This window comes from Panthera onca, chromosome D4 (genome assembly GCF_046562875.1).
Source record: "Panthera onca isolate mPanOnc1 chromosome D4, mPanOnc1 haplotype 2, whole genome shotgun sequence".
In the NCBI taxonomy this organism is placed as follows: domain Eukaryota; kingdom Metazoa; phylum Chordata; class Mammalia; order Carnivora; family Felidae; genus Panthera; species Panthera onca.
In genome coordinates, this window is record NC_138351.1 from 32,465,875 (window position 1) to 32,478,384 (window position 12,510).

The 12,510-nt window shown below is 34.5% G+C and overlaps 1 protein-coding gene across 2 annotated transcripts in view; it reads right to left on the minus strand.

Moving 5' to 3' along the window:
- The window catches only part of BRD10 (bromodomain containing 10), a 131,045-nt gene that overhangs the window by 21,226 nt on the left and 97,309 nt on the right, over positions 1-12,510 (minus strand). For both annotated transcript variants that reach the window (XM_078436869.2, XM_078436868.2), the window contains one exon: positions 4,284-4,399. In XM_078436869.2, the coding sequence (XP_078292995.1) occupies positions 4,284-4,399 (116 nt within the window). The remainder of the gene's footprint in view (positions 1-4,283; positions 4,400-12,510) is intronic.

Sequence of the window (12,510 nt, forward strand, 5' to 3'; positions counted from 1 at the left end):
CCTCATTTTGTCTGCCTCTCTGGGTCTGTTTCTCTGTGTTAAGAAAAGCAGCTATGTCTTCTGCTCTTGAAAGAAGTGACTTTATGAAGAGGAGGTTCGGGAGTGTCCTGCAGTGCAGTGTCCCCTATTCACCAGAACCTGGCACTTCAGGAGAATGTCCTATGTGTATTGCTTACTGTAATGTCCAAATCACTTTTCCTTTCAGAGCAGTAGTCTGCGCTGACCCTCTGCCTGTTGTGGGCTATGCTTACTCTGTGGTATTAGTGGGACTCAGGCCGACCAGCTCTAAGAGGGGAGAGCTCACCAGGGAACCTGCAAGTGGGCAATCGGTGTTAGCGAAATTATATTGGGCCACTAGTCCTCTGCAGGATCTCTCAAAGCGCTATGGCTGTGGGGGATGTGAAGCTGGTCTGGGCGCAAGATGATGGCTGGGCATGGCCTGCAGCAGCAGATATGCACCTGGAGTCTGGGCAGGGTACCTATGCAACTTTAACAAAACTTGCCCTGAGTGCTGGGTCGAGGCTACAGGTATCTGTGCAGCTTTGTCTCCTATGGCTGGTTCTATGTTTATCCTGAGGGTCAGGGAGGAAAATGGTGCCTGCCAGCTTCCTCATTTTGAAAAAAGTTCACCAAGTCTAAAATCAGTATGAACAGATCTGTTTCCTGTTTGCCCCTGGCGTTGTGTAAACTGCTGTTTTTATGTTGCCTCTCTGCACAGGCTGTTATCTCTTTAAAGGCAGGAACCCAGCAGCTATCACTTACCCTCCTGGCTCACCCAGTGCTTAGTCAGCAGACTTTTAAAGCTCCAGGCTCCAATTCCCACTGGTTTTACAAACTCATGGAATTCAGCCCCTCTGGTTTTTAAAGCCAAACATTATGGGAATTAGTCTTCCCCATTGTGAGCTCCCTGGCAGAAGTACCTGTTTCTTTACCCTCTCTGTGTACACAGTCCTTTCCCTCCTGCAGGCAGCCTCCCTCCACATTTTGGCAGCCTCCCTCTACATTTTGGACTTCCCTAAACTTTCAGATGCAGCTTCTTCTCTATATTTAGTTGTGGAGTTTGGTCTGCCAGTCTTCAGATTGCTCTCTGATTTATTGACTTGGGTGGATGATATCTAGCTGTAAACATGGGATGGTGTGAGCTCAGGATCCTTCTACTCTGCCATTGTTCCCATGCTCCCCCAGACCAGTATCTCTTATAAACACTGATGCAGAAATCCTCAGCAAAATATAAGCAAATGGAATTCTGCAATATACTGAAAGGACCTGAACAAATGGGATTTACTGCTAGAATGCAAGGATAGTTCAACATATGAAAACTGATTAATGTAACATACCACATTGACACAAGAAAGCAAAGAAACCACATGATCATCTCAATCATTGCAGAAAAAGCATTTGACAAAATTCATCATTCTTTCATGATAGAAACACTCAACAAATAGAAGGAAGCTATCTCAATATAAGAAAAGCCATAAGGAAAACCCATAGTGAACATCACACTCAATGATGAAAGACTGAAATCTTTTCCTTCTAAGTTTGGGTAGAAGGCAAAGATACTCACTTTTGCTACTTCTATTCAACACAGGACTAGAAGTTCTAGACCAAGGGGTGCCTGGGTGGCTCAGTTGGTTGAGTGTCCGACTTCAGCACAGGTCATGATCTCATGGCTTGTGAGTTTGAGCCCTGCATCGGGCTCTGTGCTGACAGCCCAGAGCCTGGAGCCTGCTTCCGATTCTGTGTCTCCCTCTCTCTCTGCCCTTAACCCACTCGCATTCTGTCTCTGTCTCTCTCAAAAATAATAAACAAACATTAAAAAAAAAAAAAAAAAAAAAAAAAAGTTCTAGACCAAGCATTACGCAGGAAAAAGAAAAGGCATCCAAATTGAAAAGAATAATCTTTTCACAAACAACATGATCTTACATGTAGAAAACCCTACAGAGCCACAAAAAAAATTGATAGAACTAACTAAATGAGTTTAGCAAAGTAGCAGGATACAAAGTCAACACACAAGAATCAGTTGCATTTCTATACAGTAACAATGATCAATCTGAAAAGCATCTTAAAACAATTCCATTTTTAATAGCATAAAAAAGAATAAAACATTTAGGAATTAATCAAGGATAGGAGAGACCTGTACAATGAAAAGTACAAAACACTGGAGAGAGAGATTAAAGATGACATAAATAAATGGAAACACATCCATGTTTATGGATTAGAAGACTTAATATTTTTAAGATGTCAATACTACCCAATGGGCTCTACAGATTCAAGGCAATCCCTATCAAAATCCCAATTGTATTTGTTACAGAAATAGAAAAACCTATTCTAAAACTCATATGGCATCTCAAGGGACTTGAGCCAAAACAATCTTGAAAAATAAAAACAAAGTTGGAGTGCTCACACTTCCTGGTTTCAAAACTTACTACTAAACTTACTAATAATTTCTTGGGAATTACACCAAAGGCAGAGGCAACAACAAAAAAAGACAAACTGGACCTTATGAAAAATTTCAAAAATTGCTCATCAAAGGCACTATCAACAAAACAGAAAGATAACACACAGAATGGAGGGAAACATTTGTAAGTCATATACCCAATAAGGGATTAATAGCCAGAATATACAAGGAATTCCTAAAAATCAACATAAATCAACAAGCAGATTCAAAAATGGGCAAAAAACTTAAATAGCCATTTCTCCAAAGATATGTAAGTAACCAATAAGCACATGAAAAGATACCCATTTTATTTCAATATTATTAATCATTAGGTAAATACAAATCAAAAGTACAAAAATATACCACCTAGTGCTCATTAGAATGGTTACTAGTAAAAAACAAAAACAAAAACAAACAAACAAACAAACAAAAAAAACCCAGAAAATAACAAATGTTGGTGAGGATGTGGAGAAATTGGGATCCTTGTGCATTGTTGGTGGGAATGGAAAACTGTACAGTCACTTGGAAAAGAGTATGGTGGTTCCTTAAGAAATTAAAAATAAAACTACCCTACAACCCAGCATTGCACTACTAGGTATTTATCCAAAGGGTATGAAAATGTTGATTCAAAGGGGCACACGCACCCCAACGTTTATAGCAGTGCTATCAATGACAGCCAAATTATGGACAGAGCCCAAATACAAATGTCCATCAACTAATAAATGGATAAAGAAGATGTGTGTGTGTGTGTCTGTGTGTATGTGTGTGTATGTGTGTGTGTGTGGTGGAATATTACTCAGTGATCAAAAAGAATGAAATCTTGCCATTTGCAACAACATGGATGGAACTAGAGTGTATTATGCTAAATACACTGAATATGCTGAAATAAGTCAGTCGGAGAAAGATAAATATCATATGATTTCATTCTTATGTGGAATTTAAGAAACAAACAAGATCAACATAGGGGAAGGGAAGGAAAAATGAAATAAAGTAAAAACAGAGAGGGAGGCAGACCATAAGAGACTCTTAAATACAAAGAACAAACTGAGGGTTCATGGAGGAGCCATGGGTGGGGGATGGGCATTAAGGAGGGCACTTGTTGGGATGAGCACTGGGTGTTATGTATGTAATTGATGAATCACTGGGTTGTACTCCTGAAACCAATACTACACTTCACGTTAACTACTTGAATTTAAATAAACAAATAAATAAAACAAATAAAATAAAATAAAAATAGAATTATCACATGATCCAGCAATTCCACTTCTAAGTATATACCCAAAAGAAGTGAAAGCAGTATCTTGAAGAGATATTTGTACACCCATGTTCTTGGCAACATTATTCATAATAGCTAAAACATGAAAACCACCCAAGCATCCACTGACAGATAAATAAGCAAAATGGTATACACACACAATGAAATACTGAGCCTTAAAAAGGAAGGAAATTCTGACATATGCTACAACATGAATGAACCTCGACAATATTACGCTAAGTGAAAGAAGATAGTCACAAAAACACAAAAATATAAATGCTGTGTATTGCATGAGGTACTTAAGAGCAGTCAAATAATATAGACAAAGTAGAATGGCGGTTGTGAGGGGTGGGTGGGAAGGAAAATGGGGACTTATTTAATAGGTACAGTTTCATTTTTACAAGATAGTAGGGTTCTGTTTAAACAGCACTACTTTTTCAGGGCTTAGAAGTGCCTTGCACACAGCAGGCACTCAAAAATAACTGTTGAATTATAAATCAATGGAAAAATACCAAATGATTCCAGAACATCTTCCCATAATCACAAGTTAAGAGCCCTAAAATAAGTAAAACGTTATAAAGCTCAACGTACCTGTTTCTTTGAAAAGCTTTCATCAACTTTGGTTCCCATGGCAGCAACTCATTTAAAAGACGTATCAATGTACCATGCAATTCTTTTACAGCTTGCCTCCGATGATACCATTTGCCCTAAAAACACAATATTAAAGTAAATCCTTTAGATTTAATCTAAAAGTGAATGTCAAGCCTTATTTTCTGAGTAAAACACAAAATAAAACACCAATACTTATCAAATGAGTATATCTTTTTTAGAAGGTTGCAGAAAGAGGAAAAATATTCTGTAATAAATTTATAATATTTTAAAGATTCTCAATTCTACTAGAGAAATCTAAAACCTATTTAATCAAACAAGGAGACAAAATTTTTTTTTACGTTTTTAATTGGGTCAACTGTAAATATTTTAATAAGTCATTTCTAAATACATGTAGAAATACAAACATTCATAAAAATTCACTAAATATGTAAATGATATGGTTCACTTCTGTAAAGTTTTTGTAATTATCCCAAAGAGTGGGAAAAAAGAGAAAAAAGTCAGGATTGTTATATTCAAGCACAGTCTTAACAAACTTCCTTAGGAAGTTTTACAATTATTTTTACTTAAAAATATTTCCACCACAGACAAACAGGTAAGTGGTCATAATTTTCAACACTATAATGCTACAGCTACACTGAGTTAATAATTACTGACGCCCCCTCTCCATTTGTTAAGTATTATCCAAAGTATTTAACTCATATATCTATCTCTATTTCTATCTATCTGTATCTCTATCTAGAAGGGGAAAAGGAGGGAGGGAAAAGGAGGAGGAAAGTGAGGAAGAGAAGGAGGGGAAAGAATGGAGGGGTTGAATGAGCATGAGAGTACACATGTACTTTAGTGTTATGAAAACCTTTCTAATGTATGTGCCTTTTTAGTCTCACTTAACAAATGAAACTAAGGCTGAGAGATTAAATGACTTGTTTAAGGTCCTATGACTTGAATCCAGATCTACCTTATGTTGAAGTACAAGTTCTTAGAACTACATCACTCTACTCTACTACATCACTCTACTCTACATGTCTACTCTTAAGAGCTGTATTGCATAAATTCAATGACATAGGTTATAAAAACCATTAGTAAAGATACACTTCACCAGTACCCATAAAATTATTCAAATACCATAGGAACAATAAGGTTACAGAAGTTATATCGTTAGGTAGCCAACTCCCCCCTTTTCCACAATGTTAGTGTATACCTATCACCATCACCATCTTCATCATCATCATCATCATCACTACCATCTTCATCATTTGCTGCTCTATAACCATGTGGTATTTCTTTTTTTTTGTTGAGATATAATTCATATACCATATAGACCACTCATTTTTTTCTTTTGTAACAAAAAATACACAACTATATATACTGTGGATCACAATTAATATGCAAAAATTAGACTTCATCTCATAGCAACTATTGAGTTAATTTACCACATATGTAGAACACTACGGCAGAAAAATAACCACTTCCTAAAGCAAAATGTATTCTGAATCTGTGCATAAATTTCCCAATTTTATATATATATATATACATATATATATATATAACCGTCAACATTTCAGCCACTTACTGAAATGTGAAATTTATCTATGTATGTGAAATTTTAGTCACAAACATAAATGATGAATAGTGTAGTTCCTACTCCAACAGAATATTTATTCATGTAGAAATAAACAAGTACATTTTTGCTTCTGAGGTTTTTATATCTTGGAAGGGAATTGTTTATTAGAAGAGTAGGAAGATTTGGGATTACATGTGTGCACATAATGAGTATGGAACCTAGGCTCAATGATTAACCCTTATCTTTTTAATGGCATGACAAATCAGAGTATTGTGAAAAAATTTCAAGGAAAGTAATTATTTCATATATTGTTTATATATTATATCAATCATTATATCAATTGTATCAATCATTTATATGATATATTATATCAATTATATTTCATATAATAAACTAGACAGACTTTTCTTCTTGTCAAATGCTTTCTCAAAGGACTCAACAGTAAGTTATATCTCAAAAGTTTATTTTCTCAAAAAAAAAAAAGGGGTTAGAAAATAGTATAAAGTGCTTATTCTAACCCATGAAAACTATTAAACAATAAACAATACTTTTATCTAGGGAGAGGTAAACGAGGAAGATGAAAAGGCAGATGACAGACAGTCACCCTAAATCCTTTGTGGAATGAGGTAGTACTCTCAGTTAAAAAAAAAAAAAAAAAAGGTAGAGATTCTTTTTTTTTTTTTTTCTTTAACAGGGCATACAACAGCATTATTTCTCAACTTTTTAACTACTACTTGGCTCAAAAATGAAATGGTAAGAATAGAGGCAGAAAGACGAAAGGCATGAGTAATGAAGGTTCAGGGAGACTATCATCTTTGTGGTATATTTAATTGGAGAAGTGTTAAAAGACTAGAGAGCACCAGGCATTCTCTTTTTTTCTTTCAATTTTTCTTTATAATTTTTATTTAGTTTTGAGAGACAGAGAGAGAGAGAGAGAGAGGCAGAGAGGGAGACACAGAATCCGAAGCAGGCTCCAGGCTCTGAGCTGTCAGCACAGAGCCTGGCGTGGGGCTCAAACTTAGGAATCACGAGATCATTACCTGAGCTAAAATCAGACATTTAACTGACTGAGCCACCCAGGCACCCCGAGAGCACCAGGCATTCTGAAGTTTTTGTAACTGAGGGTTATATGGGGAAAGAATGGCAGATGCAGAATGAACCTGGGTAGTATGGCTTCTATCTGGATTAGTGTAGTGGTGATGGTGTGGGGAATGTAGAAGGACGAGCAGTATTGTGGGACCTTGAGACTAGGTAGATGAGGCAAAGGAATAGGAATCTGTGTAGCTGAATGTCATTATTTTAAGACATTTGTCAGCTGTGTTTGTGTCTCTATTAAATTATAGCATTAATTTTTGTAGAAAAGACATTAAAAAAGATCAGGAGAATTTTATCTTTTGATTTTGATTACTAAATTTTAATTAATCTAATGTCCAGAAAATATATTACTGAACTATCCAACTATATATACAGAGAAGGGATCATAAATATTAATCAGAGAATAGAATTCTAACTTTCATATAATTCTGTCTTATCTGCTGACCTGTTTGAAAATGCCTATAGCTTTCTAACTTTATATATGTTTTTTGGCCTTCTTCCCCTTTTTTAATATTGTATATTCTCAACTTGGGGTAGTGATGGTATGGTATTTCATTATTTAAAAATGCATATTTAATTATTATATATTTGGAAAACAAAAAGTCTATTATTCTCATAAAAGAAATTATAGAAAGAGTGATAAAAACTAGAAGATACATGTAAAGAATACAATGACCTCAATAAAGGATATCACTATATCCTGCCATGGGGTATGTGTGTCCACAGTTTTTATGTTTACCAAAAGGGGATACACATTTAAAAAAGTTCAGAATCACTGCACTGGGACTGGTATTTTAGGTAAGGTGATTTAACAACTTGACAGTAAAAAAGAAACTCACACTGCCTGTTTCATTTACCATCTTCTTTGGTCAATAAAAACCAAATGGAATTAATATAACGTGTCCCCTCCTACCTAGTGGTGGTCTTGGAGTGTCACAGTATACAATGAAACTAATATAAAGAGAAAAAAGTTACGAATTTTTAAAAGAAGTTAGAGATGGCAACCATCTGCCTTAACTTGGGTCTAATGTAAAAATTTATATAAAATCAAATATTTCCCGAATTTAAATCAGGTCGTTAACTAAAAGCTAGCAATAGCTTTTCTGACTGATCAGCTTTATTTACATATACAAAAAGGCAAAACTGAGAATAACTACTGCGTTTCTTCTAGGATGAAATTATTAAAGCTAAAGGGAAGGACGAGAACATAGACTCAGTGAAACACAGGGAAGTGCCTGTAGACAGAGGCAGACTTTCAGCTAGAATTCTAGCTCTTCTGAATGTTAAAATCCCTTCTTCCACACAATGCTGTCCCACTTGGCCTACAGACAATTCCTAAATACGAGACTGTATTACCTAAGTACGTATCTTTACACGTAGGTGTCTCTGTAATGCAAAAATTAAAATCTATAAAATTTAGTTTATTTACAATATTACTTAAAATTATACTGTTCTAAAGTTTAAAACTGGACTAAAAAACACAGAAAACAGCAAATTCCTCATCTTCAAACACTTAAGAGAGAACATGGATGTAATAAAAATCAGAAAGGTTCTTACAATCTTTATCTGTAGATATCAACACAGAATTGAAAATAAAGACAGTAGGTATAGAAGGACTAGTAAGAGGTCATTTGTGAAACAGTGTTATAACTATTTCTCTAATAAAAAAATATTTTATAAGCTTTATGTACATAAATGTAGTCCTAACACTTTTTATAAACAGGTATGTGAAAAGGGGGAAGAATAAACTGTTTTTCATTTAATATTATTTTCATTTAATATTTCATTCAATATTAGAATTCTATTTTCAGGGATAAAAACTATCTTGTAAGATAATCCCAATGTATTATGTGAACTTAATAATGCAAACATTTACTGAAGGTCACGTTAAAAGAGGAGAGTAATATTTTTCTTTTATGAATCTAATATAAAGTTTAACATAAAGTATGAATTTCAAGCATACACCATAGAGCCAAAGGCATTTAATATGGTCTAAATCTGAAGCTTACCTTTCAATACTTCTCATCCAATGTCCACAGCAGCTGCAGATTGCCAGCTCCCTTTCCATGAGATGCCCCAAATGTCAAACAATGGAGGTATTATAACCTCATAGGGATTACTACAAAAAGAACCTGGTCTATGGTTACAAGATAAAACTTTTATTATATTATGCAGTTTTATAAGTTTCTGAATAAGATACATTAATAACCTAAGGAACCATACAGGAAAAGAAACTTGAAAAAAAACTTACAAAACTACACAATATTATAAAATGAAAAGCTGAGTCTATGTGTGTGAAATGAGTGGGGAGGGAAACTTACCTTACAACTAAAGAACGATTCCATTCTGCTGCAGTAATCAGGGATGGGTATGACAGAACCAGCATAATGCTGGCTGGGGTGTTGCAAGGACAGGGAGTTGGCAATCTACTGATGCTGGAGACATTGGACACCTAAAAGAAGAACAAAAGGAAAACAAGTAAATTCTAGGTTCCTTACATGTCTCATCATCATGGATGTATTTTACACATTTTAATAATTGTAGATGCTTTGAATGTTAAACTTAGGTGAAAGTAACTTGTTTACACAAATCATCCTATTACTTATATAGATTTTCTTATAACATTATATGTAAACAAAATAGCTGTTGACAGCTATATGAAGAAAAAAATAAAATCATATATAAATATACAAAGAATGCTTTTATAAATTGAGAAGGTACTAATGTGTTAAGAACAGTAAAAAAAAAAAAAGATGTATATAACAAAAACATCAATACTATTTTTCTATTTTTCTATACTCCTTTATTTATAAATGTTAGATCACAGAAACTGGACCATATGACAAAATATTTTTTTGTTACAGGCTTGGCTCTTGTCACATAAATTGTGACAAAGGATTGGAAAAGGGATTAAATAATATATCGAGCTTTTCAAATAAAATGCAAATAACTTTGAGAAAAGCTAACTGTACACAAAGGTGTCTCATTTAAAATCACTAGCAGTATCTGAAGGTAACTTGTAAATAATTTCAACTCCTATGTATAAAAACACAGCACAAATCAAATTAACTATAATTAAGTATATTAATAAACCAATTATTTGGCATTCTCCTTAGTCTAAATAATATTAAATGAAAAGGTAGTATTTACTTTTTCTTATTGCTTACCTAAATAAACTATCATCATACTCATGTATTCCTGCATACTCACAGTTTTAGGGGTAAAGTATTACATTCACCTTTTTGGTATACAGTCCCTTGGAAAAGTGCTAGTTTGACAGTATAGTGAAATATATGCATATTAACATCAGAAAAGTTAAAAGGTATTAACACTGCCAGAGGTTCTAATATGAACTATCTAATGCTAGTATTTTCTCTCATCCATTTTCACCTAAGACTAATTTAACAGAAAAAGGGGCACCTGGGTGGCTCAGTCGGGTAAGTGTCCGACTTTGTCTCAGGGCATGATCTCACAGTTCGTGGGTTTGAGCACCGCATCGGGCTCTGTGCTGACAGCTCAGAGCCTGCAGCCTGCTTCAGATTCTGTGTCTCCCTCTCTCTCTGCCCCTTCCCCACTCTGTCTCTGTCTCTCAAAATAAATAAACATTAAAAAAATTTTTTTTACAGACTAATTTAACAGAAAAGCATTTGTACTTTATTTTAAAGGCATTTCACACTGAACAACATATACAACATGCCCATTATATATCCATAATAGCATTTAACTAGAAAGCATGAAAACAAACAACTGCATCAATGCTGAAAATTTACTGCAAATTTCAATGGCATTTAGTTTTGTAGAGAGGAAAACTGGGTAACAGATCATATTCCTAGTCAGGTAATTACTACTACTGGGGAAGAAAATCTAACAATATATATGTACAGATGGTATATAACCACTTTCATTTACAAAGAAGAACGAATTCTGGATTGGAAATTAACCACAGGTTGAGTATCTGAATTTGACCTTTTTCAAAAGTAAATTGGTGGTAGCAAATAAATTGATAAAATTTGATCAATCTATACCTGATATATCAGAAAGGTGGGTTCTCAAGCAATTCACTGCACAGTCTGAATCACTAAGCAATGCTACATTTGGTATCATCAGAGCATAAAAAAATTCCACATAAGTGACATGAAGATTGGGACTATCTGAAGAGCAAGGACAGTAACCTACTTATTTTTACTTTCTCAGGTTCTATCACAATGCCTAGCACAGAGTGGGCCTACAAAAAGTATTCAAACTACATAAGTAAATTTCTTATTTAACTGAGGTTTTCTGCTCAGATGCAAAAGATTTTTTAATTGAGGGAAATATGTCTTCTAGATTTTCTGAACACACAATGAATATAATTTAACTCTTGATGACTTGAATCATCATAAACAAATTATTGTGTTACATTTTAATACAATTACTCTCAGGGACTGTTCACATTTCTCTATGATCTGTATTTCTACATCAAATGATTATTGACTATATTTTTGGACTACCAAGACATACTCTTACAGGTTTTTCTAATTGCCTGTCAGTGTTTCATGCTACTGTCAATAAACCTGCCTTAAATTGCTCTTGTCCTAATTAAAAGCACCTACTACTACTTGTTAGCATCACATATCGTTTAAAAAGTATTTACAGGTAAGCCTTTTTCTATATTAAAAATAATTTTAATTCCAGTGTAATTAACATACTTTATATTAGTTTCAGGTGTACAAAATAGTGGTTCAACAGTCCCACATATTACTCACATGCTCATCAAGTGTACTTTTTAAAAAATGTTTATTTATTTTTGAAGAACAGGTAGAGAGAGAGGGAGACACAGAATCTGAGCAGTCTCGAGGGTCCAAGCTGTCAGCACAGAGCCCGATGCAGGGCTCAAACCCACGAGCCGTGAGATCATGACCTGAGCCGAAGTCGGATGCTCAACCACCTGAGCCACCCAGGTGCCCCAAAAGAAGTGTACTCTTAATCCCCTTCACCTCTTTCACCCATCCCCTCTACCTACCTCTCTCTCTGGTAACCATCTGTTTAGTCTCCTATAGTTAAGAGTCTGTTTTTTGGTTTGTTTCTTTTGTGCACTCTACACCCTCTATGCAGGCTCCTTTCTACTCTCTGCAGATTCTGAGTTGATCTTTCTTTAATATGTAATGTATCATTTTTTTTCTTTTCCTAAAGTCTGGTAAAATGGTAGGGAAGTTCTATTACTGTTCAATTCTCTCAGTTTTTTTTTTTTGTTTTTTTTGTTTTTTTTATATTTTTTACCAATTCACAAAATGCATTCAACTATTCTATCTTTAAATTTTGGGGTCTTTCCAAAGAGTTCAATATCTTCTGTAATATAAAAAGTTGGAATGATGTGAAGCTTATGGAGGGGTGCCTTAATCGCCCCAAAGATTTCAATTCAATTTTCCACAACTTTTGCCAGTGGAACGTAGTAACTATTAAATAGCTAATACAAATTTAGTTGGTGCTTTGAAACTTATTTGACATATAAACGTTAGTTATATCTGTGTGTGATATGTTAATTGAGAAGGGTTTAAGCCACACTATGAA